We start from the raw sequence: 26,020 nt of genomic DNA on the forward strand, positions 1-26,020 counted from the left end.
TGTTCTCATCTATACCTCTGTGCACTCTGTCCCACTGGATTATTTTTGTTTTAATGTTTATTTTTAAATAATTTCAAACTTACAGAAAAGATACAAGAATGATATAGAGAACCCCCATATACTATCCACATTCACTACTTTTTAATTTTTTTGCCTCCCACCCCCAAAATGATTTTCTCCATGACGGTTGCAAAATGGGGTTTTTCCAGCTCTACAACTTCTACGTTTTTCGGTGGGAATTCTGTGTAAGAGTGATCTTCCCTTCTCCCCCGTTTATCTGTCTCTCTGTTCATTTCTTTATATCAGCCTGGAGTCATGAATTCCCATTTTCTTTAATGTTATAATTCATTATTGTCCTTAATTATTTTGGTACTCAAATTTCTTCTATTTTATCTATAAAATTTTCTGTATAGTCTGTAAAAGATAAGATGTCCTTTTAAAAGAACAACCGACACCACTATCACAATAAAAAATAATGGTAATTTTTAAGTAACTCGTGAAAACTTTTTTTTCTAAACTTTTATTTATTTTTTAAGTGTGTTTTTTCAGGACCCATCAGCTCCAAGTCAAGTAGTTGTTTCAATCTAGTTGTGGAGGGCGCAGCTCACAGTGGCCCATGCGGGGATCAAACCGACAACCTTGTTGTTAAGAGCACCACGCTCTAACCAACTGAGCTAACTGGCTGCCCCATGAAAACATTTTTAAGTTTAAAAAAAAATTGAAGTTTAAATTTTCCTGATTGTTTCTTGCTTTCTGTTTGACAGTTGATTTGTAGTTTGTTAAAATCAAGATCCAAAATCAAAATCCATACAGTGCATTTGGTTAATATGCATCTTAAGTCTCTTAATGTGTAAGTTTTCCCTTCTTTGCAGTTTATTTGTTGAAGGAACTGGGTCGTTTGTCCCGTAAAGTTTCCTACATCATCGATTTTGCTGATTGCAAAGTCATTTTATTTGTCCCCTGTATTTTTTGTAAGTTGGTACTTAGTTTTAGATGAGGCTTGATAATATTTAGATGCAAGTTTTGGGCAGGAATACATCATAGGTGGTAGTACTTCCTCAGATTCCTTTGTTTGTTTTGGTCTCTCTTTCTTGTTGGAGGTCATTTCCAAATGTCTTGTGATTCTTGATTGTCCATTCATTCTTAAGTGTCTGCAATCAAGAGATGTAGTTGGAAGCTCCTAGAGTCTGAGCAGGAGTTGCACGTTTGTGAGCTTCTCTGTAGGGTCAAGTCTGCCTTTTTATTGATGGAGGTGGGGCACAGATGTCAGAATCTAGAGTTCTGTTCATTCTTAGCTTCTTCTGAGACTGGGAAGTACCACTCTAGCTGTAAGAATTCTGGAAGCAGGTTGTGGGGAAGCAGCTGTATACCTACCTGGCCAGGTTGGGGAGGAGACCAGGGGCCTCAGGTGCTCACCATATAGACTTTCATTCAAACCCCTCATTTGTGGCCTATGATTTCTGGGAACCTTTCCTTGTTCCTTGAGTTCTGAGCTCTTCTGGGATTCTTTTGGCCTGCTTCTCTTTGGTATCCCACTCTGTGGATTTTTACTTCCTCAAATCTTTTAGGTCTGTTAATTTTCCTCTTTCCACTTTCTTGTTGCAAAAATTTGTGGTAGTCTTTCATTTCCTATGACCTCCCATCTCTTGTATACGCTTTTATCCTTTACTGTCAGGTGGGCAATTTATACAGGTAACTGGGACTCCACACCTAATAATCTTTGTTTTTCTTGAGCTATCTTTTATATTTGGTTATCATTTGTATTCCAACTCAGAAGCAAGTTCATCTTTATATCCTTGAGATCAAACCTGTGTCCCAGTCTTTCCAGTATTTATGTTTCACCTGTCATGTTCCAGACATTGTTTTAGATGCTGGAGATAAGTGGTGAGAAAATCAGACATAGCTTTTGTTTTCATGGAATTTATACTCTAATGGGGAAGGCAGATATGTACAAGTACTTAGAATGTTGGCACAGAGTGTATAACAAAAGGGAGTCTTTCACTACAGATAACATTCCATAGAATCATTATAACAAGACAAACCCATGGCAATGACCCATTTATTATGGTAGTATTTTACCAAAAATCCCTTTTTGAATCATCCTTCAATTTAATTTATTTATGGAAATAGTCACTAATGGTGACCTTTGTCACTTGGAGTGTGATACCAGAAAGACTACTAGTACATAGGTTTGATCTCAGTAAGGACTGTTCATTTTATATGGATAAACTTTTTTTTGTGGGGAGGGGTAATTCCTTGTCTGATTGTCATTGAAATATTGAGGGTGACCTTGATTATAAAGAGTGATTTCATTCTTTTACAATGAGTGTCTCGGTATGACTGCATCACAATTACCCAGCATAGAACATGTCCACCCTGTTAGCTTTCCTCCACCATGCACTTAAATCTTACTCCTTTGTCTTACTACTTGTATTAGTTTCCAAAGGCTGCTGTAACAAAATGCCACAAACTGCGTGGTTTAAAACAACAAATTTATAGTCTCATAGTTCTGCAGGCTAGAAGTCTGAAATCAAGATGTCGACAGGGCCATCCTCTTTCTGAAAGCTCGGGGGGAGGATCTGTTCCATGTCTTTCACTCAGCTTCTGGCATTGCTAGCAGTCCTTAGTGTTCCTTGGCTTGTAGACACATCACTCCAGTCTCTGCTTTGATTATCACATACTGTTCTCCCTGTGTATCTGTCTTCACATGGCATTCTCCTCTCCCTGTATATCTGTCCCTGAGTTCCTTCTATTTTTTTAAAGACACCAATCATATTGGGTTAAGGGCCCACCCTATTCCAGTATGGCCTCATCTTAACTTACATCTTAATTACATCTGCAAAGACTGTTTCCCAATATGGTCATATTCATAGGTACTAGGGGTTAGGACTTCAGCATATCTTTTTTTGGGAACACAATTCAACCCGCAACGTTGCTATTCTTTGCACTAAGAAATAAAAACTATGTTATTATTCAGTTCATAATAAATATTATTGGTAGACGTTACCACCAAATGAAAATGAAAACTGTACACGGCACTTCACTACTGATCAAAAACTGTCTGAAGATTCTTATAGGTAATATTGACAACTATAAAAATTAACCTGGGAAATTTTTGGCCTACTGGTGTTCTTATGAAGGGAAGTTGAAGGTCTAAGAACTTGACCTGGACAGGAGGAATGAACCAGTCATAACCTTTTGAGTGTGGCTCAATCTCCTATTAATTTCCTTTCTTAGAAAATAACTTCTTAAAAATGCAATTTAAAAAGTAGTTTAGATCAGAGACTTCCCATGTTCATCTAGTGTTGAAGCTGGCATGCAGCTGTTCAGAAATGTGGCTCTTAATTTACTCTCTTTTATTCCCTTTTTCTTAGAAGGGGAAGCTAAATGACTTTTTGATTCATGAAGAATCTGCTCACTAAGAAGTGTATATCAAGCCACTGGTTGAATTTCCATCAATAAGAGATAAAGCAGAGAATGGAGAGAAAGGTTGACTCCAGGTGAGTGATGAGACTTGACAAAAAAGATAACTGAAATTATGGCCTTTGTAAAAGCCCATAAACATTTTGTGTGTGTGTGAAAATAATAAAAAATGTAGCTTTCCCCTAAATCATGAGTGGTGAGATAGGAAGTTTGGGTACGGATTTTTTGTTGTTGGTTTTTGGGTTTCTCATCTATAGTATAGTGCACATTTCATACCTTATGTTACAGCCAGAAACCATTTTGCATCATTAAAATTTTGATTTTGAGCAGGAATGAGGATGATTTTCCTGAAGTTAGATGTTAAAACATTATGGCTAGCTGGCTATTGTATCTTTTCCCTACTTTTGATCCTGGTTGCTTTCAGCCTGCATGAAGGTTCTTTTGGTTCCAAATGACAGAATCCAACTCTGGCTAGCCTAGGCAAAGGGGAAGAATTTACCAGAAAGAGACTGGTTTACTAGTAAACCCCAGACTCACAGGGATGGGCAGGCATGTAAATTGCAGCTGGCCAGTCAAGGGTGTCCCACTGCCCTAGACACAGTGATTGGTTCAGGGGCGGGCATGTGACCGTATAGGGCTAATCAGAGGTTTTTCTCTAAAGCTGAGATAGCCCACCTAATTTAAAGAGAGGCCCGCGTAGTGCTGAGGTTGCTGTGACAGCAGTTGGGTTTCCACCATGCAGAGACCACAGGGAGCCTGCGCTGTAGGAGGTAAGCAGGTCAGCACACTTAGAGAAGCAGCAAGACCTTACAATGTTGAGACACCAGTTCTAGTCTTTGAGGCTGTAGTTCAGAATTCTTCTGGACTACACGAGGAATTACCTCTTGGTGCTGGATATCTTCAATTTACCCCTCCCCCCAGATCTGATCTCCACTCATCAGCATCCAGGCTTCCTGTTGGGTTTGGCTAAAGAGGAGCCATGGCAGGAGAGAGGGAGGGAAGGAGGAGAGTGAGGCCAGACTATTCCTTTGGCTCCCTCCTTGTAGGATACTGGGTTGGCCGTGTCCCTGCACTGAAGCTCACAGCCCTTCATAAGGCAGCAGACCCTGTATGAGTCTCCTGGATTCTGGTAATTATTCCTTCCCCTTATCCCTTTGGGCCTGGAGGTGATACCAGCTTAGCTTCTACTAGCTTCAGGTTCCTGCACTGTCCGTTGTGGTTCCTGTACATCACCTTTATAAATGTACCATCCTCAGATTGTCCTATTTTTAATATGTCATCTGTTTTCTCTGGGACTTTTGGAAGTTTTATCATGACTGGTGCTGGATTTTGTGAAATGGTTTTCCTGCATCTATTAAAATGATCATATAATTTTTGTCCTTTGTCTTATTAATAGGGTGTAGGCTAATTTTTACCCATATTTCCATACTCAACTGTCATATCATCTCCAGGAAGCCTCTTCTGACCACCCTGTTCAACCCCGTGTGGATTAGGTACCTCTTGTGTACAATTTCCACGACACTATGTTGCATAGCATTTAACGCTTTCATAGCATTTAACAATTGGTATTCTCATTGTTTGTCATCTCCATAGACTATGGCCTCTTGAGAAACTGTCTTTTATGTTTATGTATTTAGTGCCTCACAAGCTATAGGTGCTCAATAAACTTCCATTGAATGAATAAAGAGAGTGTGTGTATCTCTTTAATATATGAAGGCTTTGTGGATCTGTTGTTTCAGTTTCCTTGATCATGGAGTGTAGCTTCTTTGTGTGCTTGACATTGTATATTAAAAATTATGTATTGGAATGTCTTTAGGCTTATGGTGAACTTGCCTTCCTCCAGAAAGGATTTACAATTCCCTCTGTTAGTCTCCTTGGTACATTACTAGTTTGGAATCACCTTAAACCGGAATATTTTTTTCATTATTTATGTATTTAGTTTTAAAGATTTTTATTAAAATATAGCTAACATACAATATTGTAGTAGTTTCAGGTGTACACCATGGTTATTTAACATTTATATACCTAAAGAAGTGATCACCATAATAAGTCCAGCAACCATCTGACATCATACTTTGCTGTCACAGCATTATTGACTATGTTCCCTATGCTGTACATTACATCCCCATGATGTATTTTTCTACCTGAAAATTTGAACCTCTTATTCACCGTTACCTTTTTTCTTCCTTTTTTAATTTCTCAGTTACAGTTGACACCTTACACCAGTTTTAAGACTTGCAATTCCCTGACCTTGGTAGAACCCAGACTATAAATTCCCATTAGGCTACAATACTTCCAATTCAGCAATTTTGTGAACGGTCCCTGAGTCTTTTGGAGGTGGACTTCTTACTAATCTGATGTACAAACCAGAGTACCAATTACTTTAAATCATCCCAATGCATAAAGTACCAGTTTATTCGTTTATAATGAGAAATAGTATAATTGCCAGGGAAACCAATGTATGCCACCTCTCTCCCATAAGGCACTTGCTGCAGGAAGTCATGTTAAATTCAGAAGATTTCTTAGGGAGTTTGAAATCAAAGTTTGGGAACATAATTGATACATCAGCTCCATGATGACTACTAGAATAACATATGAAAATGCGAATCTGACTGTGTCATCCCCTTTCTACTTAGAAGTCACTTAGAGTCACTTTTCAGTGACTTTTGCTGCCTTTGGGCTCTAGTCCAAGGTCCTTAGCTTTGCCGTCATGGCCTCTCTACAGCTCATTTCCTAGCCTCATTTCTTACACTACCCCATGCCTCATGCTCTGCAGTTATCCTGCTTTTTTAGTTTGGATTAGGTTCAGAAAGAACAAAGTAACAGATTTTAAATAAGATAGAAGTTACTACAGGAAATCTGGAGGTAAGTGGCCCAGAGTTGTTATGATGGTTCGGTCCAGTAAGATCCTCAATGACCTGGGTCCTTCCCCCTCTTTATTTCACCATCTCTGGGATGTGATCCTCATGCTCTCAGTCCAAGTTCACAGCCATTCCAGGCAGCACAGTGGAGGAAGATAAGAAACAGTGTGCATTCGCTGTCTATTAAGGCAGATTACAGAAAACCGGCACCTGGTGATCCTACCTACATTCTCTTAGTCAGAAATTAATTTCAGAAGTTAGTAGTAGGGGAGCCTGAGAAATGTAGTATTTATTCTGGGCAGCCCTGTGCCCAGCCAAACATTTTATTGTATGGAAAGAAGAGAGCATGGATATTGGATATGTGTCAGTATCCTGTACTGACTATAAGCTATCAACATCTCTCTTGCTCATTGTAAGGCATCTTAATATTTAATACATATTTATCTTTGTAGCTCCAGGCCTACCTTTGTTATAGGTTCTCAATACTGAGTGGATAAACAAACTGGAGGATATAGGGCATGCCTTCCTGTAGGCACTTTTGGATGAACATTTTCAAATTCTTCTTACTTTCATCTTTCTGAACTTCTTGGTTAATCACTCTTCCTATTGACATTAAAAAATGGTAATTGTATTACTATGTTTTTAATTAAGCCGGGCTCCTCCCTTGTTCATGATTTTTGGCTTACTGATACTGTGTTTTTAAAGTGCCTTCTGTTTCATTCATTTCGTATTTCTTCAGTCCTTTCCATCCTGACCTTCCATAATTTAACAAATGTTTTTATGAGTACCTACTCTGTGCCTGGCAGTGTATTAGGGGCTGAATACTTATTAGCAAATAAAAATGGTCTGTCATCGTTAGGCTTGCAGATAGGTTAAGGGAAACAGATATAAGTAAGTAGGTACGTAGTTTCAGTTTGTGAACCAATGGTTCAATATAGTCATTAACTCAGTGTTTATTTGACTTTATAAAACATAATTACTGCAAATAACGAGAATCAAATATTATCTCTATGTATATATACCTATATATCTATATCTATATTTTTCCCCTGAATCATTTCAGAGTAAGTTGAGGCCAGTTGTCTCAAAAGTGTTATAGCAAAAAGAAAAAACAAGAAAATATAAGAAAAACTTCCCTTTCATTCCTATCCTTTTGGTTCCAGGATCACATATTGCATTTTGTCTTTTTGCTCTCCTTTAATTTGGAACTCTTTCTCAGTCTTTCCCTATTTTTCATGACCTCAATAGTTCTGAAGAGTTAGACCACTTTAACCTTTTATGAATATTTCTCAATTTGGGTTCAATGTTTCTTAAAGGTTAGTGAAATTCAGGTTAGGCATTTTTGGCAGGAATATCACAGAAGTGATGCTGTGTTCTCAGTGCATGAATATCAGGAAACACATCATGTTGATTTGGTCCCATTACCATCGATATTAACTTTTATCACTTGCTTAAGATGTTGTCTGCCAGGTTTCTTCACGATAAAGTAGTAAGTATTTTGTGGGGAAATACTTTTTGAAACTACATTAATATCATGTTCCTCATCCAACTAACACTCCCTTGTTTTTGGGTCCGTTGATGATTCTTGTCTTAATCAATTATTCCTAAATGATGCTTCTCTAATTTTCTCATTCCTTCTACCATGTTTCTCCGAAAATAAGACCTAGCTGGACAATCAGCTCAAATGCATCTTTTGGAGCAAAAATTAATATAAGAACCAGCTTATTTTACTATAAGACCCGGTCTTATATAAGATCAGGTCTTACACAAGACTGGGTGTTCTATAGTATAACACCTGGTCTTATTTTACTATAAGACCAAGTCTAATATAATATAATATAAGATAAAACCGGGTCTTATATTAATTTTTGTTCCAAAAGATGCATTAGAGTTGATTGTCCAGCTAGGTCTTATTTTCGGGGAAACACGGTAAGTTTAATTGGCATTCCACTGCAAAGTAGAGCTTTCCATTCTCCCACATGATGCATATAGGTAAGTTTGTATTTATATCAGTATGGATTTATGGATTCTTATTTTATTCAGTGGGTTTTCATCTATTACAGTTAAAATTGTCCCAGATTTGGCCAGTGGGAGCCCTTTCAAGCTGGCTCCTGTGTTGTTTTGACATACCCCCATCATTCTTGAACACTTCTTTATTTTCTGACCCAAAAAGATATTCCAGGCTCATCTTGTGTTTTCCTTGTCCCAGACCTGAAAAATCAGCCGTATCTCCAAGGAGCTCTTGTTCTTTTTAGTCGGGAATGGTACTTTATAAACAATATTTAAGCCCTAGGTTTGCTCACTGCTAATGGGATGGCACTGCTTCTAGGTATTTCCTGCAGGCAGAGCTCTGCCATACATTTTTTTAGAATCATGAGTTCATTCCAATAATGTTTCTAAATGGGATTAAAAATCAGAAATTTAGTGTTTAGTGAAAGTATGTGGTTTTATATTGATTTAAAAGTCACATTATCTGAAAATCATTCCTAATTGATTTTTATGTAAGGGAATCTGTTTCTAATTTGTAAATGATCACCCTTAAAATAACACATTAAAATGTTAGGACTAATGACTCCAGGGTACCCATTAGCTCTGTAGTGCCTGCCTACAGCCGACTCAGCAGTGCCCACCTCCTGTGGCTGGCAGGTATTTCTGTCAGAGATTGGGCTGCTTATTGTTTTTGAAGCATAGTTATTAATCAGACTGTCTCAATGAGCTTATCTGTTCAATTTTGCTTGTATGTTAAAAGGTATTTGCATCATATGCAGAGGTTTGATTCTCTTTTCCCCCTTCCTCCTCGAATTTAAGGTCTTTTAGGAATGGTGCAGTTAAGAAACTTTATTCTCCAAAGATACTGTCCAACAAGAAGTCTTCTGCCTCCTCTGGAATTCGGAGTGAGCTGCCTCATGCTAGTCATCCAGTGCGCTGTCGTGCCTCACATGCTCGGACCCACAGGGGTCGGTTAAGAGAATTGCACATCAGGTGAGCTTGCAAGTGGTCGCCTGCCTGCAGTGACGTTTCCATTGTTCTCCCTTCTTGGTTAAACGGATGGGATGATTCTTAGTCTCCTATCTCAGCTATTTGGATAATTGGATACCTTGGGAACTGCTCTTTATGGCAGAAAGTTTAGAAGAAAAGGATATTTAGGACTCTGCAGACATAAAATCTGTCATTGAGTGTTTTCATTCATGTTCTCTAGTTGTACCCCACAATGTGTACCCCACAATATTCTTCCAGACAAAGTCTAAACATGGTCCAAGAAAAATTATTTTTTTTTCTTACTCTTGATTAGGTCTATCAAAGGCATCCATTTATGCATTCAACAAAATTTATGTACCTACTTGGCCAGGTATTGTGCTAGGTACTGAGCATACAGGTGAATAAGACATTCCTGGTCCACGACCTCATGAAAGCTTAAAATCAGGGAGGCTTGACAGACTGCTAATCAAGCCACAACAACAAAGTATGATAAGTGCAATGAAAGGAGAAAATGTGGTACCACAGGCCCATGTGGCAAGGACAGCCACGCTAGTGTAGCCAGCGGTGATTTCCTGGAGGAAACAGAGTTTAAGCAAAGTCCTGAAGGATAATGTAAGGATAAGCCAGATAAAGGGCAGGAGGAAGAAGAGCTATCTAAGTCAAACCTAGAGATTAACAGGCCAAGACAAGCCAACGTTTTTTGTGTGTACCAGGACTGTGCTAAGTACTGGGGATGCTGTGAGATACGGTCCTTGCTCTCGGGCTCACAGTGCAGAGGGAACAGCAGGCACCCTGGGAGCCCATAGCTGTGATTTGGTGTCATAATGTTACACCAGGGGTTGGGACAGAGTGGTGAGAGTACAAAGCTACTCACTCTGTTAGGGTCGGGGAAGGTCCAGGAAGGCTTCACATAGGAGCAAGCATTGGAGATGAGAATTGATGGGTAAGTGGGCGTTTGCCAGGCATTTTAGGCAGGAAGAATAATACGAACAAAAGCATTATCATGTCCTTCCTTTTCCTCAATTCTGCAGTCTTCCTTTACAAAATACTTGATACTGAAAATATTTTTTTTTTTAAATAATTGCTTGATTTTAACTTGAGACATCTTTCCCGTCCTATGCTCTGTTTGATGCAAGATTAGTAGCTGTGATTCACCCTTGACTCATACTAGCATCTCTCCCCCTGGGACTTTAAAGTTTCTTTCTCCTTTCTTGAAAGCTGATGACATAAGCCAAAAGGAGTTTTAAAATGTGTATGTCCTTTCTTTCCTTCTTTCAGATGTGTGGCCAGAAAGTTCTTATACTTGTGGATTCGAAAGACTTTTGGAAGAGTATTTCCCTCTAAAGCCAGGTAGTATTAGCTCAGAACACAAAACTTCTGCAGAGTTCATTCTGGTTTTTGTTTTGTATTAGGCCCTTATATAACCTTTATTATGACATGTATGCCATTCCTCTCCTACCTCTGGCAGGCATATAACATAATGGTAATTTAATACATTAGTTTGACTGAATGAGTGTATGAAGGAATGGTAAGTAAACCAGGACACCTAAGGTCCTCTGGGGAAAAAAGTATTTGCCCAGAAGAAGTAAATGAGCTTTTTCAGGACACTGGCAAGAAGGACAAATTGACATGATCTAGGCCAGAAACTGGGGAAAAAGTTGGTATTGGCAATGGGAATAACATTTTAGTCAAGATAATCAAGTCCCTCTGCCATAGCTTCACTTTGTACAAGCCGCCACCCACTTTTTCAGGTTTTGGTTGATAGTTTTAGCTATGGTGCCCAGAGTGGACTGTAAGGAAGAGCCCCGGGGGTCCAGGACACTGTGCAGGATGCACTGGGGTGGAGAGAAGGGGCCAGTGTAGGGTCTGCTTCAGACGGAGAATTGGCAACCCTTGAGAATGTATTTTAAAAACTGAGATGTTAAGGTTTCTCTGCCCCTTTTCTCTCCCCTTTACTACAACCTTTCCTGTTTTGTTTTTCTGAGTCTAGCTTTCCTAATCTGGAACATTTCATTCACAGTCTCTCAAGCAAATTTGGCTTGTGTTTTTTGTCCATCTTTTCTTGTTCTCAGTTGGAGAATTGATCTGAATTTCCTAGTTTGCCATTTATTGGACGTCTCTCTCTTTTTTTTTTTTTTAAATTGACTTGAATATTTTTCCCCAGTTAGCTTAGAAGTTATATACTCTACTACTTTTACAGACTGCCCTAAAGAATATAATATACAGTAGTCCCCTAATGTGTGGTTTTGCTTTTTCCAGATTATACCGCGGTTAATCATGGTACCAAAATATTAAATGGAAAATTCCAGAAATAAACAATTCATAAGTTTTTAAATGCTCATCCTTCTGAGTGTTGTGATAAAATCTCACACCATCCCACTCTGTCTCACCAGGGACATGAATCATCCCAGAGCATCCATGCGCTACCTGCCCTGTTAGTCACTTAGTAGCTGTCTCAGTTATCAGATCAATTGTGATATCACAATGCTTGTGTTCAAGTAACCTTTAATTTACTTTATAATGGCCCCAAAGTGCGAGAGTAGTGAGGCTGGCAATTCATATATGCCGAAGAGAAGCCATAAAGTACTTCCTTTAAGTGAAAAGGTGAAAGTTCTCAACTTAAGAAAAGAAAAAAAAAAATCGTGGGCCGGCCTGGTGACTCAGGTGGTTAGAGCTCTATGTTCCTAACTCCAAAAGCTGCCGGTTCGATTCCCACATGGGCCAGTGGGCTCTCAACCACAAGGTTGCCAGTTCGATTCCTAGAGTCCCGCAAGGGATGGTGGGCTGTGCCCCCTGCAACTAAGATTGAACATAGCACCTTGAGCTCCCGGGTGGCTCAATCCCCTGCAACTAAGATTGAACATGCCACTGAGCTCCCGGGTGGCTCAATTGGTTGGAGCGCGTCCTCTCAACCACAAGGTTGCCGGTTCGACTCCCGCAAGGGATGGGGGGCTGCGCCCCCTGCAACTAAGACTGAAAGGACAACAACTCGAAGCTGAACAGCACCCTCCACAACTAAGATTGAAAGGACAAAAACTTGACTTGGAAAAAAAAAAAAGTCCTGGAAGTACACACTGTACCCCAATAAAGTCCTGTTCCCCTTCCCCAATTAAAAAAAAAATATTATATGCTGAGGTTGCCAAGATCTGCAGTAAGAATCTTCTATCCATGAAATTGCGAAGAAGGAAGAAGCAATTAGTGTTAGTTTGCTGAGAGAGACTACATTCACATAACATTTATTACAGTATATTATAGTTCTATTTTATTATTGTTGTTAATCTCTTACTATGCCTAATTTATAAATTAAACTTTGTCTTACCTATGTATAGATCCACTGGGGGTTTTGAAATGTATCTCCTGTGAATAAGGGGGGACTACTGTGTATCTTTAATTTGTTGGAGTCTAATGTTAATTGGTCCTTTTTTTTAAAAAAAAAGATTTTTTTTTTTTATTGGGGAAGGGGAACAGGACTTTATTGGGGAACAGTGTGTACTTCCAGGACTTTTTTCCAAGTCAAGTTGTTGCCCTTTCAGTCTTAGTTGTGGAGGGCGCAGCTCAGTTCCAGGTCCAGTTGCCATTGTTAGTTGCAGGGGGCGCAGCCCACCATCCCTTGCGGGAGTGGAGAACTTGAACTGGCAACCTTGTGGTTGAGAGGACGCGCTCCAACCAGCTGGGCCATCCGGGAGCTCAGTGGCAGCTCAGCTCAAGGTGCTGTGTTCAATCTTAGTTGCATGGGGTGCTGCCCACCGTCCCTTGCGGGACTCAAGGAATCGAACCGGCAACCTTGTGGTTTAGAGCCCACTGGTCCATGTGGGAATCGAACCGGCAGCCTTTGGAGTTAGGAGCATGGAGCGCTAACTGCCTGAGCCACCGGGCCGGTCCCTGTTGCTCATTTTTTATGTGAAATTAATTTTTCTGAACTTTTAGAGTGAGGCGAGTTTCAGTTAAGCTTTCCTTCTTATGTTGTTTTTGTAGTATTCACAAATATGGTGGCTGCTTCTAGGGGATATACTGGTTCTCGTCTCCTACCATTCTTGGTCTGACCCTTTCTTTGCTTGTCTCTATTCCCTCTCCTGCTCAATTTCTTTCTTTTCTTAAATTTTTCTTTTTTAAATTATTTATTTATTTAAATTTTTATTGGGGAACAGTGTGTTTTTCCATGACCATCACCTCCAAGTCAAGTCGTTGTTTTCAATCTGATTGTGGAGGTCACAGCTCACTGGCCCATGTGGGAATTGAACCGGGGACCTTTGTGTTATGAGCACAGTGCTCCAATCACTGAGCAAACCATTCACCCGCCTGCGGCTCAGCTCCAAGCTCAAGCCGTTGTTTTCAATCTAGTTGTGGAGGGCGCAGCTCACTGGCCCATGTGGGAATCGAACCGGCGACCCTGGTGTTATGAGCACTGCGCTCTAACCACGGAGTCAACTGGCTGCCCCCTTTTTAAAAAAATTTTTCAATTACAATTGTCATGCAATATTAGTTTCAGGTGTCTCTCCTGCTTAATTTTTATTCTATTCCCAAAAGTTTCTTCCCAGTATGAAGCCCTTTCCTCAAAGGGAACTTGACAGATCAGTTTTGAGACTCTGGGGCTGGGTTACTCCAGCTATTTCAATTCTTCTTGTGTGAGCCCTGGTATCGGAGAAGACAAAACCCTCAGTTTCAGCTACGGGTCTCAAATTGGGCCTCTGGACTTTCCAGTGACTACTTACTGGCTGTCTTGAGGATCTCATGTTCTCACATTCCACAGGTACCACCTCATTGCTCCTTCTTTTTTATGTACAAATAGTCATACCATGCAGGTCTTTTGACTGTGGGTGGTTTGTCCTCACCTGCTTGCATTTTGGATTCATGGGCCTATCTTGTGACCTAGTTTTGTTGTAATTGATACATGAGTTTTTGGTTTTGCTACATGGCTGCCTTGTGTGTTTTATGGGGATTCAGAGATTGAAAAATTATGCTGCTGCTTCCTCTCTTCCCCAAATCCTTTTCTTATTTAATTTTATTTAACTTATATTTGACCCATATTTAACTGGAAACTTCTTTTCAAATAATACCTATTTATATTCCAAGTAGTTGGGAAATGCTGATTGTATTAGTTAGAAATGACTAAGAGAAAGTCTTGACAGTGGCTTAAACAAACTTGGATTTGCTTTTTCTCAGAAGCAGTCTGGAGGTTGGTATTGGTTCAACTGTTCAGTGATGCCATCAAAAACTCAGGCTTCTAGTACCTTTCTATTAGGTTGGTGCAAAATTAATTGCGGTTTAAAAGTAACAGTTGAAAAAACTGCAATTACCTTTACACCAACCTAGTTCACCATCCTTAGCATATTGGCCCTTTGTCCTCAGAGATGACACCACAGTTGCAAGATGACTGTTCTAGCTTTACACAGGAAGAAGGGGGAAGGGTGGTGTCAGCTCCATTTGTCTCTTTATCAGGAAAACAAAACTTTACCAGAAACCCCCAGCTGCATTCTGCTTCTGTCTCATTGGCCAGAGCTATTCACTGGCCACCTTTAGCTACAGAGGAGGCTAGGAAAAAACCTTTCTAGCCTCTGTAACAGATGCCCATGAGGAAGCAGAGGCTTGGCAATAGGTGTTGGGTTAGCCAGTGACCGGTATCTGCCACACTGCTTTACTTTCTCTTTTTGCTTTCTTTCCTCTTGAGTTGTGGCAGGGTATAGGGGAAAGAATACTGGACTGGAGTTTAAGAGACCCGAGTTTTGGTTCTAACCCAGACCCTAGCTAATTGTTTGATCTAAGGATAAGTTATGGCACTGGGCCTCAGTTTCTCAAATTGTAAAATGAGAGAGGAGAATATTTGCTCTCTTAGCATCTACCAGAATTAGAAGTCTGCTACTGTGTTTCCTTAGAAATTTGTGATGGGGTGGTTGTTTTCAACTCGCGGTCCTTTTTTTTTTTTTTAATGAGTTTTTTTGGGGGAAGGGAAACGACTCTATTGGTGAACAGTGTGTACTTCCAGGACTTTTTTCCAAGTCAAGTTGTTGTCCTTTCAATCTTAGTAGTGGCGGGCACAGCTCAGCTCCAGGTCCAGCCGCCATTGCCAGTTGCAGGGGGCACAGCCCACCATCCCTTGCGGGAGTCAAACTGGCAACCTTGTGGTTGAGAGGACGCGCTCCAACCAACTGAGCCATCAGGGCGCTCAGGGGCAGCTCAGCTCAAGGTGCCGTGTTCAATCTTAGTTGCAGGGGGCGCTGCCCACCATCCCTTGCAGGGCTCAAGGAGTTGAACTGGCAACCTTGTGGTTGAGAGCCCACTGGCCCATGTGGGAATTGAACCAGCAGCCTTCGGAGTTAGGAGCACAGAGCTCCAACCACCTGAGCCACCAGGCTGGCCCTTTTTCTTCTTTTTTTTTTTTTTTTTATATCAAGTGGCTTGTTACTTTGGGGAGGGTTGGGCATATTGATCTGTGGGTTTTTTGGGGGGTTTTTTTGGTCTTTTTCCATATTGAATTATTTATTTCTCACTTTTAGGAATATTAGTGGGGAATGAATGATATCATACCAGAAACTAGAATAATGCTTTTATGTTCTTGGAGAATGTCGTAACTTTTATAAACTGGAGTTGCTTTATCATTAATAAACTAAATCAAAGTTACCATTGAATTAGGAGGGTAAAAATAATACAGTATGTGTCCATATATAAGGCAGTCTTAAATATGAGGTCGTCACCTATTTTTCTCTACAGAAAAGATCTGAACAAAATTTTTGGCTAATTTGGGAAGTAGATAAAACGGTCATGTCCATTTATGGTATAAATTCATCAATATTTCTTCCTCATTCTTAGCTAATAGCTTTCTTTCCTGTTTTCTTGAGAAAACAGAAGCAGCAGAAGAGCCTTCCACGAGCTCTCTCCACTACATCTACCCAGTGCCAGCATCTGTCACCATGTAGCCTACTTTCCCTACTGTTAGGCAGATGAACTATCCAAGCTGTCATCTGTGGCAAAATCCTTGACTTTTGTATTATATTCCTCTTGTGCCTACTCAAGACCATCACACTAGCAGTTTGTGTTTTTTTTTTGTCTATTCTGCATCATTAATTTCCCCCCCTATACTGGGTCATTTGCACCAGCATATAATGCAGTTATTTTTCCCATCCTGAAAAAAAAATTCTCTTTGACCTTTCTTCATCCTGCAGCTAGCACTCCATCTCTTTGCTCCCCTTTACATCTAATCTCCTGGCCATACTCAGTGTCTCCAAAACCTCTTCTTGGAGTCTTTTTAAAATCCATCCCGCAAGGCTTTAGATTCTAGCACTCCACCCAACCGTTTTTGTTAAGGTCACTAAATTTGCTGAATTCAAATGTGACTTCTTAAACTTCCTCTTACTTGACCTACCAAGAAGCATTAGATAGTCCATCCTTCTTCAAAAAGCCCTTTCTCACCACTTGCAGGTCTCCAACTTCTCATGGTTTTCCTTCCATTTTGACTGCTTCTTCTAACTCTCTTTTGTTGGTTCCTCCTCATCTGAATACCCTACACCAAATCTTTGCACTGCTTCTGTGTCTCACAACCGTGGCAATCTCGTCAAACCTGATGATGATTCCCAAATATGTACATCCAGCACAGACCTCTTCTTTGAATTCCAGACTGCTACATACATGACAGCTCCATATATGACAGCTCCACTGTGTGTCTAAAAGACGTCACAGCTTAATATGCCCAAAACTGAAATCTAGATCTTCTCCACAAAGCTCCCTGCTGATTCTTCCCCTTTCGGTTAATGGAAACTCCCATCCTCCCTGCGACTCAAACCTGGGAGTCATCCTTGACTTCTCTTGTTTGCTAACACCCAATTTGAATGCCAAAATTATGGTGATTCAGCCTTCAGAATATATCCAGACTCCAACCTCTTTTCAGCACCTCTAGTTGCTACCATCCTGGTCCAAGCCATCATCATCTCTCCCATGAATGAGTCCATGAACCTCCTCATAGGTCTGCCTCTGGCCTTGCCCCTAGTCAGTCTCTTCTCAACAGGTAGCCTGAGTTAAGTCATGTCACTCATGTCTGCTCAGATCTCAGGTGGCTTCCCATCCTGCTTAGAGTAAAAGCCACAGTCCTTACTGTAGCCTGCAATGCCAATGAACTTACGTTTTACCTGTCTATAGATCTTTTTTCATGTCTGCAGTCATTAGTTTTCATATTCAAGAGCTATTTCTTGTTCGCTGAATGTTCCTTTTTTTTTTTTTTAATAGCATCTTGGAAGCTCAATTTTTTGAGAATAACGTAGTGATTTTAAGATTTTTGTCCATATTGCCTGTTTCTTTTTAGCTCTTTTTTTTCAGTGTGCTCACAGAGGTCACTGTCTCATGTTGAAACCTTCCCTCAAATGTCAAGAGATCCTTTTAATTCTCTTCATATTTGAGTTAGGCATTAAACGCTAATTTTAGAAGCTTTTATATGTACGCATTAGGACTCGTACGTCAAAGGCTTCACTTTAGGCTTTTGAGTGGAGAGCAGACACTTTTCACTGGAACCTCCTGCTCTTGGTATCAGGCCTTTTCCCTTTGATCAGTTTTCCCCAGAGGAAAGGAATCCTCCAGACTTTTTCTAGGGTAGGGTGGAAGTGGGTGTCAGCTGTTTAAGCTTGGCTGCAAGTTCAGTATGTAGACTTGTTTAGCACCCTCTCCAGAGCTTGGACAGTGGCCCTCTGGTTAATCCTCTCCAGAGATAAACCTGAGTTTCTGCTTGGGTGAATAACAAGATCCAGGGGTGAAACTGCTTCTGACTCACAGGTTTGCAAATAATTCTATATTTCATCTACACCCAGGACTCCCCCTTGCTAATGCTTTTCATCCTGCCTTTCTGGAGTTTATGCCATTGGCTGGTTGTGTCTTGACTTCCCACCACAGGACACCTACTTCTCTGCTTTCTCTGATCTGTTGATACAGTTGCCACACACCTGCCCACTTTCCATTGTCTAAAATTTGTTGACATCTCTTGTCTATCATCATTGCTCCTATTCTCTTTGTTGGCTTACACCTTTTGAAATGTATTTGCTGTTATTTTAGTAGGGTTTTGGGAAGGGAAGGAAGTAGATGGATAAATATTAGATGGTAGAAGGAAGTACATGTGCAAATGGAAGTAGTTCTTTCCCATGAAATGTTTTTAAAAATTATGAACAGAGCTGTTGTTAAAAAATATTTTCAAACGACAGAACTAAGTAATGTAGGAATCACCAGTCTTCTATAATCCCACTCAGAGAGAGAACCACTGGTAATAGTTTGGTATTTTGGACATCTTTTCCAGGCTTTTCATCATATAATACAATCATTTACATATGTACACACATATATGTTCATATGTATATGTAAAAATATATATGTATACACATTCATTTTTAAATATATATATTTGGTATGTATTAATAATTCCAACATCAGTACTGGAAATACAAAAAAATTAATTTTTATAAAATGGTACATTATACGCACTGTGAGGTAACTTAATTTTTTACCTAACAACTTTTTTGGGCATCTCTACATTTCAGTATCCTTAGCTCTACTTCATTCATAAAAAAAAAAAAAAATGACTGCATGCGGTCGGCAGATGGCTCAAGAGGTTGGAGCTCTGTGCTCCTAATGCCGAAGGCTGCCGGTTCGATTCCCACATGGGCCAATGCCAGATAGCTCAGTTGGTTGGAGCGCAGGCTCTGAACCACAAGGTTGCCAGCTCGACTCCCACAAGGGATGGTGGGCTATGTCCCCCGCAACTAAGACTGAACACGGCACCTTGAGCTGAGCTGCTTCTGAGCTCCCGGATGGCTCGGTTGGAGCGCGTCCTCTCAACCACAAGGTTGCCGGTTCGACTCCCACAGGGATTGTGGACTGTGCCTCCTGCAACTAATGGCAACTGGACCTGGAGCTGAGCTGTGTCCTCCACAACTAAGACTGAAAGGACAACAACTTGAAGCTGAACGGTATCCTCCACAACTAAGATTGAAAGGACAACAACTTGACTTGGAAAAAGTCCCGGAAGTAGACACTGTTCCCCAAGAAAGTCCAATTCCTCAGCCCCAATTGAAAACAAAAAAAGTGACTGCATGGCATCGACTGACTTTAACCTTTTATTCCCCCCTCCTTTCTTCCGCCTCCCGCCTGCCCCCCCCACTACAGTTCAAGCCGTTGTTTCTCAGTCTAGTTGTGTAGGACACAGCTCCCTGGCCCATGCAGGTGTTATGAGCCTTGCACTCCCCGCTGGCTGAGGCAGTTGGTCGGCCACTCACAGCAGCTCACGGCAGCTCTTGCCGGCTGGGCTGCCAGCCACTCACGTTGGACCCCAGCCACTCATGGCAGCACACAGTAGCACACGCTGGCTGCTGGCCACTCATGCTGGCTGGCGGCCACTCATGCTGGCCACCGGCTGCTCATGGCGGCACACAGCAGCCCATGGTAGCCTGCAGCGGCTCACGGCAGCTCATGCCAACCTCTGGCTGCTCACGGCCTCCCAGCTCCAGGGAGAGCCGTTGTTCACAGTCTTAGCTGTAGAGGGCGCAGCTCACTGGCCCATGTGGGAATCGAACTGGCGACCTCAGCTGGAGCATGGCGCTCCAACCACCTGAGCCACTGGGCCGGCCCCACCTATCCTCTTTTGACGGGCATTTGTGACATTTCTTTCTTTTTTTAATTGTTATGACTAATAGTGAGATGAATTACCGTATGTATATCTTTGCAGGCCAATTTCTTTTTTTATTTTTATTTGTAAAGTTTTTAAGTGGGTGAGGAGGAGGTACATGGTAGTAACCTGCAGAACCATGAAAAGAAATTCACAGTTATTGACAGGACCAGAGTTCTTGAGTTATGAATCACCTTAACGGTGCCTTGTTAGCATGGACAATGTTGCTGCTCTTCTGGTTTCTTGTTACCTTTTTCTCCTCTTTATTTTCTCTTACTTACCTTTGCTGTTGTTATAACTCCCCTGGCCAGATTTCAGTTAAACTATTATAATATGCTCTATTCCTGTTCTGTACTAGGAATACCATTAGGCATTGGCTTATTTTATAACTTTTACTCACCTGTGTATGTAAACGAGAAGCAAGCTACTACTTTTTACTAATCAAATATATTTTTTAGGGCCTGCCCGGTGGCTCAGGTGGTTGGAGCATCATGCTCATAACGCCGAGGTCGCCGGTTTGATTCCCACATGGGCCAGTGAGCTGCACCCTCTACAGCTAAGATTGTGAACAATGGCTCTCCCTGGAGCTGGGCTGCTGTGAGCAGCAGGAGGTTGTGAGCTGCTGTGTGCTGCCGACGACTGGCCTCAGCCGGGGGAGCACAAGGCTCATAATACCAGCATGGGCCAGGGAGCTGTTTCCTACACAACTAGACTGAGAATCAACGGCTTGAACCGGAGTGGGGCAGGAGGAGGCGGAAGAAGGGGAAAAATATATATCTGGTGAATGAAAAAAATGGCGAATGATAATTCTCAACTCGATAGTATTTGAAAAGTCAGATTTTTATTTTACTTTAATATCTTTAATTGGTAAGATATGTAGTATAAAAATTTTAAGCCTCATTTCTAGTTTAAGTAGCTCTATGGTTTTATTTTGGTTTTGTTCCCCTTTCTGCCCTCCTCCCCTACCCTCCAGTTCAAGCCGTTGTTTCTCAGTCTAGTTGTATAGGATACAGACAGCTTCCTGGCTCATGCTGGTATTATGAGCCTTGTTCTCCAACCCCGCCCACCTAGGCAGTCGGTCGCTGGTCGCTGGTTGGCCGCTAACAGCAACTCACGGCAGCTCTCGCCAGCTGCCGGCCGCTCACGATGGCTGCCAGCCACTCACACTGGCTGCCAGCCACTCACGCTAGCCACCAGCTGCTCATGGCGCACACGGAGGCCATGCTGTCTGCTGGCTGCTCATGGTGGCACACAGCAGCTCACGCCAACCTCTGGAGCTGTTGTTCACAATCTTAGCTGTAGAGGGCACCTCTCACTGGCCCATGTGGGCATCAAACCGGCGACTCGGCTCTGCTCCAACCACCTGAGCCACCTGGCTGGCCCAGCTCTATGGTTTTGATCTGAAAAAGTTAAATATGTGTATTTTCAATCTATTTTGGTATTATCAAATAATGAGCCACACTTTTCTATGAGAAAGCAGTGGCAGTATGAAACTGTGATTTGGGAATAGATACCAGCTCCAATATCATCATGTATCTCTCTTCGGTTGTTTCATTGCCGTAGGTTTTACTATGAGCAGAGATTACTACGAAAGGTCTTTGAAGAATGGAAAGAACAGTGGTGGGTTTTTCAGCGAGAGTGGAAACTCTGTGTTCGAGCCGACTGTCACTACAGGTCAGATTTCATTTATGTTACTTCAAGCGTATGAAACAGGTTATCAAATAATTACTTGTTGGCACTTTTCTGGTCAAAGTGAGAAAAGTTCTAAATCATCTACTGTTTTTCTTCACATGTAAACAAGATCAAAATACTAAATTATATCCAAGCACATGTGCACACGAGCGCACACACACAGAGACTCTCCTCTAATTCAAGTAACTATTATGTATTGGTCTTGCTAATGACTTGAATAGGGTTTTCTCCTTGACGTTCACTTCTGTATCGTTTCTAATTCTGAGAACATTCTATTCTTTAACATAAGCTGTTTTAATTTATACTGATTGTAGGAGAAAATAATATGCCCAATGTATCTTACACATTGTATATTGAAAATGGTATTCACTCATCATAATCACTTATTTAGGTTCTTTGGGGCAAGGGTTCTGATTTATACATTTCAGGTAAAAATGGACATGTTGAATAATTCTAATGAGGTGGTATAGAGTATGAAATCAAGTCTTAGAAAGTGGTGTAGTGAAAACATGAAGGGACTGACAGTCTTAATGTGTCTAGTGTATGTATCAAGAAGGAAAAGAAAGGAGAAAGTGTCATTGGTCATGTTTTAGTGCAAAAGAGAAATAATGCTTTACAGAGTGTGGATATTAAGATGATTAAGATACGACTGGCATTCCCAACATCACAGCTTTGTGGATGATGAAGGTAACGATATTCTCAGAGACGTAAAGCCTTTTTTCCTTCAATGACACTGAAGGAGAGTTGTTGTGTGGAGAACAACTCTCCGTCAAGGACAGTAGGTTTCCCCAGGATTGTAAGAAATGGAATTTTAGTCTAGGGTATAGATACTGCATTTTTTGTATCAGAAGTGTCCCATGTTAATTTCTCCTGAGTACAGAGCAGACTGGGTGTATCGGATTAGGAATTGTTTTAAAGAAATGCCTTTTGGTTTTTTGGCTTCTCAGATATTACTTGTACAATCTGATGTTCCAGACCTGGAAGACCTTCGTGCATCAGCAGCAGGAGACAAGGAACAAGTACTTGAAAGCCGAGAATCATGGTAAGGAAAGGAAGTGCCTGTTGAAAGAAAATAAATGCCCATGCTGACTTTTTTTTTCTTTATTAAAACTTTATTTAATTTATTGGTTGCCACATGGGAGGGAGGTTGGGTGATGTTTGAAGGGGGAAGGGATTAAGAAGTATAAATTTGTAGTTACAGAATAGTCGTGGATGTAAAGTATGGCATAGGGAATATAGTCAATAATATTGTAATAACTCTGTATGGTGTCAGATGGGTATTAGATTTATCAGAGTGATCACTTTGTAAGTTATATAAATGTCTAATCACTGTGTTGTACACCTACCTATAACTAATATAATACTGTATGTCAACTGTAATTGAAAAAAAAAGGAGACTTTATTTTTTACAAGTAGTTTTAGGTTCACAGCAAAATTGAGGAGAAGGTAACAGCAACTGCCCATATACCTTCTGCCCCCACACGTGCATAGCCTCTCCCATTAGCACTAGCCCCCACCAGAGTAGTACATTTGTTACAATTGATGAGCCTACGTTGATACATCATAACTACCCAAAGTCCATAATTTACATTAGGGTTCACTCCTGGTGTTGTACTTTCTGTGGGTTTGGGCACATATATAATGACACGTATCCATCATGGTATCATACAGAGTACGTTCACTGCCCTAAAATTCTGCTGCGCTTCACCTGTTTATTTCACCACCTCCCCCAAACACAACCCCTGGCAACCACTTATCTTTTTCTATCTCCATAGTTTTCCCTTTTCCAGAATGTCATATAGCTGGAATCATGGTATGTAGCCTTTTCAGATTGGATTTTTTCACTTTGTAATATGCACTTAAGTTTCGTCCATATCTTCAGTTGCTTGATAGCTCATTTCTTTTTAGCACTGAGTAATATTCCATTTTGTGGATATACCACAGTTTATTCACCTACTGAAGGACATATTGGTTGCTTCCAGGTTTGGCCAGTTATAAATAAAGCTGCTATAAATATCCATGTGCAAGTATTTATGTGGATGTAGTTTTTAACTTCTTTGTATAAATACCAAGGAGTGCGATTGCTGGCCCATATGGTAAGAGTATGTTTTGTTTTGTAAGAAACCGCCAAACTGTCTTCCAAACTGGCTGTATTATTTTGCATTCCCGTCAGCAATAAATGAGACTTCCTGTTGTTCCATATCCTTGCCAGCATATGGTGTTGTCAGTGTTCCAGATTTTGATCATTCTGATAGGTATGTAGTGGTATTGTTGTTTGATTTTTATTTCTCTGATGACATAGGATGTGTGGAGCATCATTTCATATGTTTATATGCCATCTGTTTATCTTTTATTTTTTCCAAAGATTTTACTGGGGAAGGGAAACAGGACTTTATTGGGGAACAGTGTGTACTTCCAGGACTTTTTTCCAAGTCAAGTTGTCCTTTCAATCTTAGTTGTGGAGGGTGCCGTTCAGCTTCAAGTTGTTGTCCTTTCAGTCTTAGTTGTGGAGGGCGCAGCTCAGCTCCAGGACCAGTTGCTGTTGCTAGTTGCAGGGGAAGCAGCTCATCATCCCTTGCGGGACTCGAGGAATCGAACTGGCAGCCTTGTGGTTGAGAACCTGCCCTCCAACCAACTGAGCCATCTGGGAGCTCAGCAGCAGCTCAGCTCAAGGTGACGTGTTCAATCTGCAGGGGGTGGAGCCCACCATCCCTTGCAGGACTTGAGGAGTTGAACCAGCAACCTTGTGGTTGAGAGCCTACTGGCCCATGTGGGAATCGGACCGTCGGCCTTCATAGTTAGGCGCATGGAGCTCTAACCGCCTGAGCCACTGGGCCGGCCTTGTTTATCTGCTTTAGTGAGTCTGTTAAGGTCTTTTTAAATAGGTTGGTTGTTGAGTTTTAAGAGTTCTTTTTATATTTTGGATACTTCTTTATCAGATATGTCTTTTATTTTTCTCCCAGTCTGTGGCTTGTCTTCTCATTCTTTTGACATTAGCTTTTGCAGAGCAGAAGTTTTTAATTTTAATGTTCAGCTTATCAATTTTTTCTTTCATGGATCGTGCCTTTGGTGTTATATCTAGAAAGTCATCACTCTACCCAAAGTCATCTGTGTTTTCTCCTATGTAATAGTCTAGGAATATTATAGTTTTGTGTTTTACACTGAGGTCTGTGACCCATTTTGAGTTAATTTTTTGAAGGATGTAGAGTCTGTGTCTATATATATATATATTTTACATGCAGATGTTCAGTTTTTCTTCAACCACTTGTTGAAAAGACTGCTCCATTGTATTGCCTTTTCTTCTTTGTCAAAGATAAGTTGACTATATTTATGTAGGTGTATTTCTGGACTGTGTACTCAGTTCCTTTGGTCTATTTGTTTATTCTTTCACTAGTACCACACTGTCTTGGTTACTATAACTTTGTAGTAAGTCTTGAAGTTGGATAGTCTCAATCTTCCAACTTTGTTCTCTTTTAGCGTTGGCTGTTCTAGTTTTTTTTGCCTCCATATGAACTTTAGCATCAGTTTGTTGATATCCACAAAATATTCTGGGATTTTGATTGGTATTGCATTGTATCTATAGATCAAGTTGGGAAAAACTGATACCTTGACACTATTGGGTCTTCCTATCCATGAACATGGACTATATTTATTTAGTTCTTTGATTTTGTTCATCAGTTTTACAGTTTTTTTCATATAGATCTTGTACATATTTTGTTAGCTTTATACCTAGATATTTCATTTTTGGGAGTGCTAATGTAAATGGTATTCTGTTTTTAATTCCAAATATCAGTTGTTCATTGCTGCTATATAGGAAAGAATTGACTTTTCTGGATGTATCTTGCATCCCAAAACCTTACTAATGAATTGCTTATTAGTTCAGTTTTTTGTTGTTGATCCCTGCATAGACAATCATGTTTGTCAAACAAAGATATTTTCATTTTTTTGCCCCTTCTTCTGCCTCCCCCCACCCACTCTGGTTCAAGCCGTTATTTCTCAGTCTAGTTGTGTAGGACACAGCTCCCTGGCCCATGCTGGTGTTAAGACCTTGCGCTCCCGCCGGCTGAGGCAGTCGGTCGCCAGTCTCTCACAGCAGCTCACGGCAGCCCACGACAGCCCACGGCCACTCACGATGGCTGCCGGCCATTCATGCTGGCTGCTCCTGGCAGCACAACACGGCACAGGGCAGCACACAGCAGCCCACGGCAGCTCACAGCAGCCCAGTTCCAGGGAGAGCTGTTGTTCACAATCTTAGCTGTAGAGGGCGCAGCTCCCTGGCCCATGTGGGAGTTGAACTGGCGACCTTGGCATTAAGAGCATGGTGCTCCAACCACCTGAGCCACCGGGCCGTACCACAATTATTATTTCAAATAGCAAGTTTTATAACATGGTTTTTTCTTCTTTAAACTTCATATTATGGAAATTTTTA

The 26,020-nt window shown here is 40.9% G+C and overlaps 1 protein-coding gene across 1 annotated transcript in view; it reads left to right on the top strand.

Annotated features, from left to right (window-relative positions):
• Positions 1–3,378: 3,378 nt before the first annotated feature.
• SFI1 (SFI1 centrin binding protein) overlaps positions 3,379–26,020 on the top strand; it is a 70,957-nt gene continuing 48,315 nt past the window's right edge. The window contains 5 exon segments of the mRNA XM_033097251.1: positions 3,379–3,500; positions 9,093–9,266; positions 10,542–10,613; positions 21,463–21,573; positions 22,539–22,633. Coding sequence (XP_032953142.1) covers positions 3,403–3,500; positions 9,093–9,266; positions 10,542–10,613; positions 21,463–21,573; positions 22,539–22,633 — 550 coding nt within the window. The 5' untranslated portion in view covers positions 3,379–3,402.

Source organism: Rhinolophus ferrumequinum, chromosome 25 (genome assembly GCF_004115265.2).
Source record: "Rhinolophus ferrumequinum isolate MPI-CBG mRhiFer1 chromosome 25, mRhiFer1_v1.p, whole genome shotgun sequence".
In the NCBI taxonomy this organism is placed as follows: Eukaryota; Metazoa; Chordata; class Mammalia; order Chiroptera; family Rhinolophidae; genus Rhinolophus; species Rhinolophus ferrumequinum.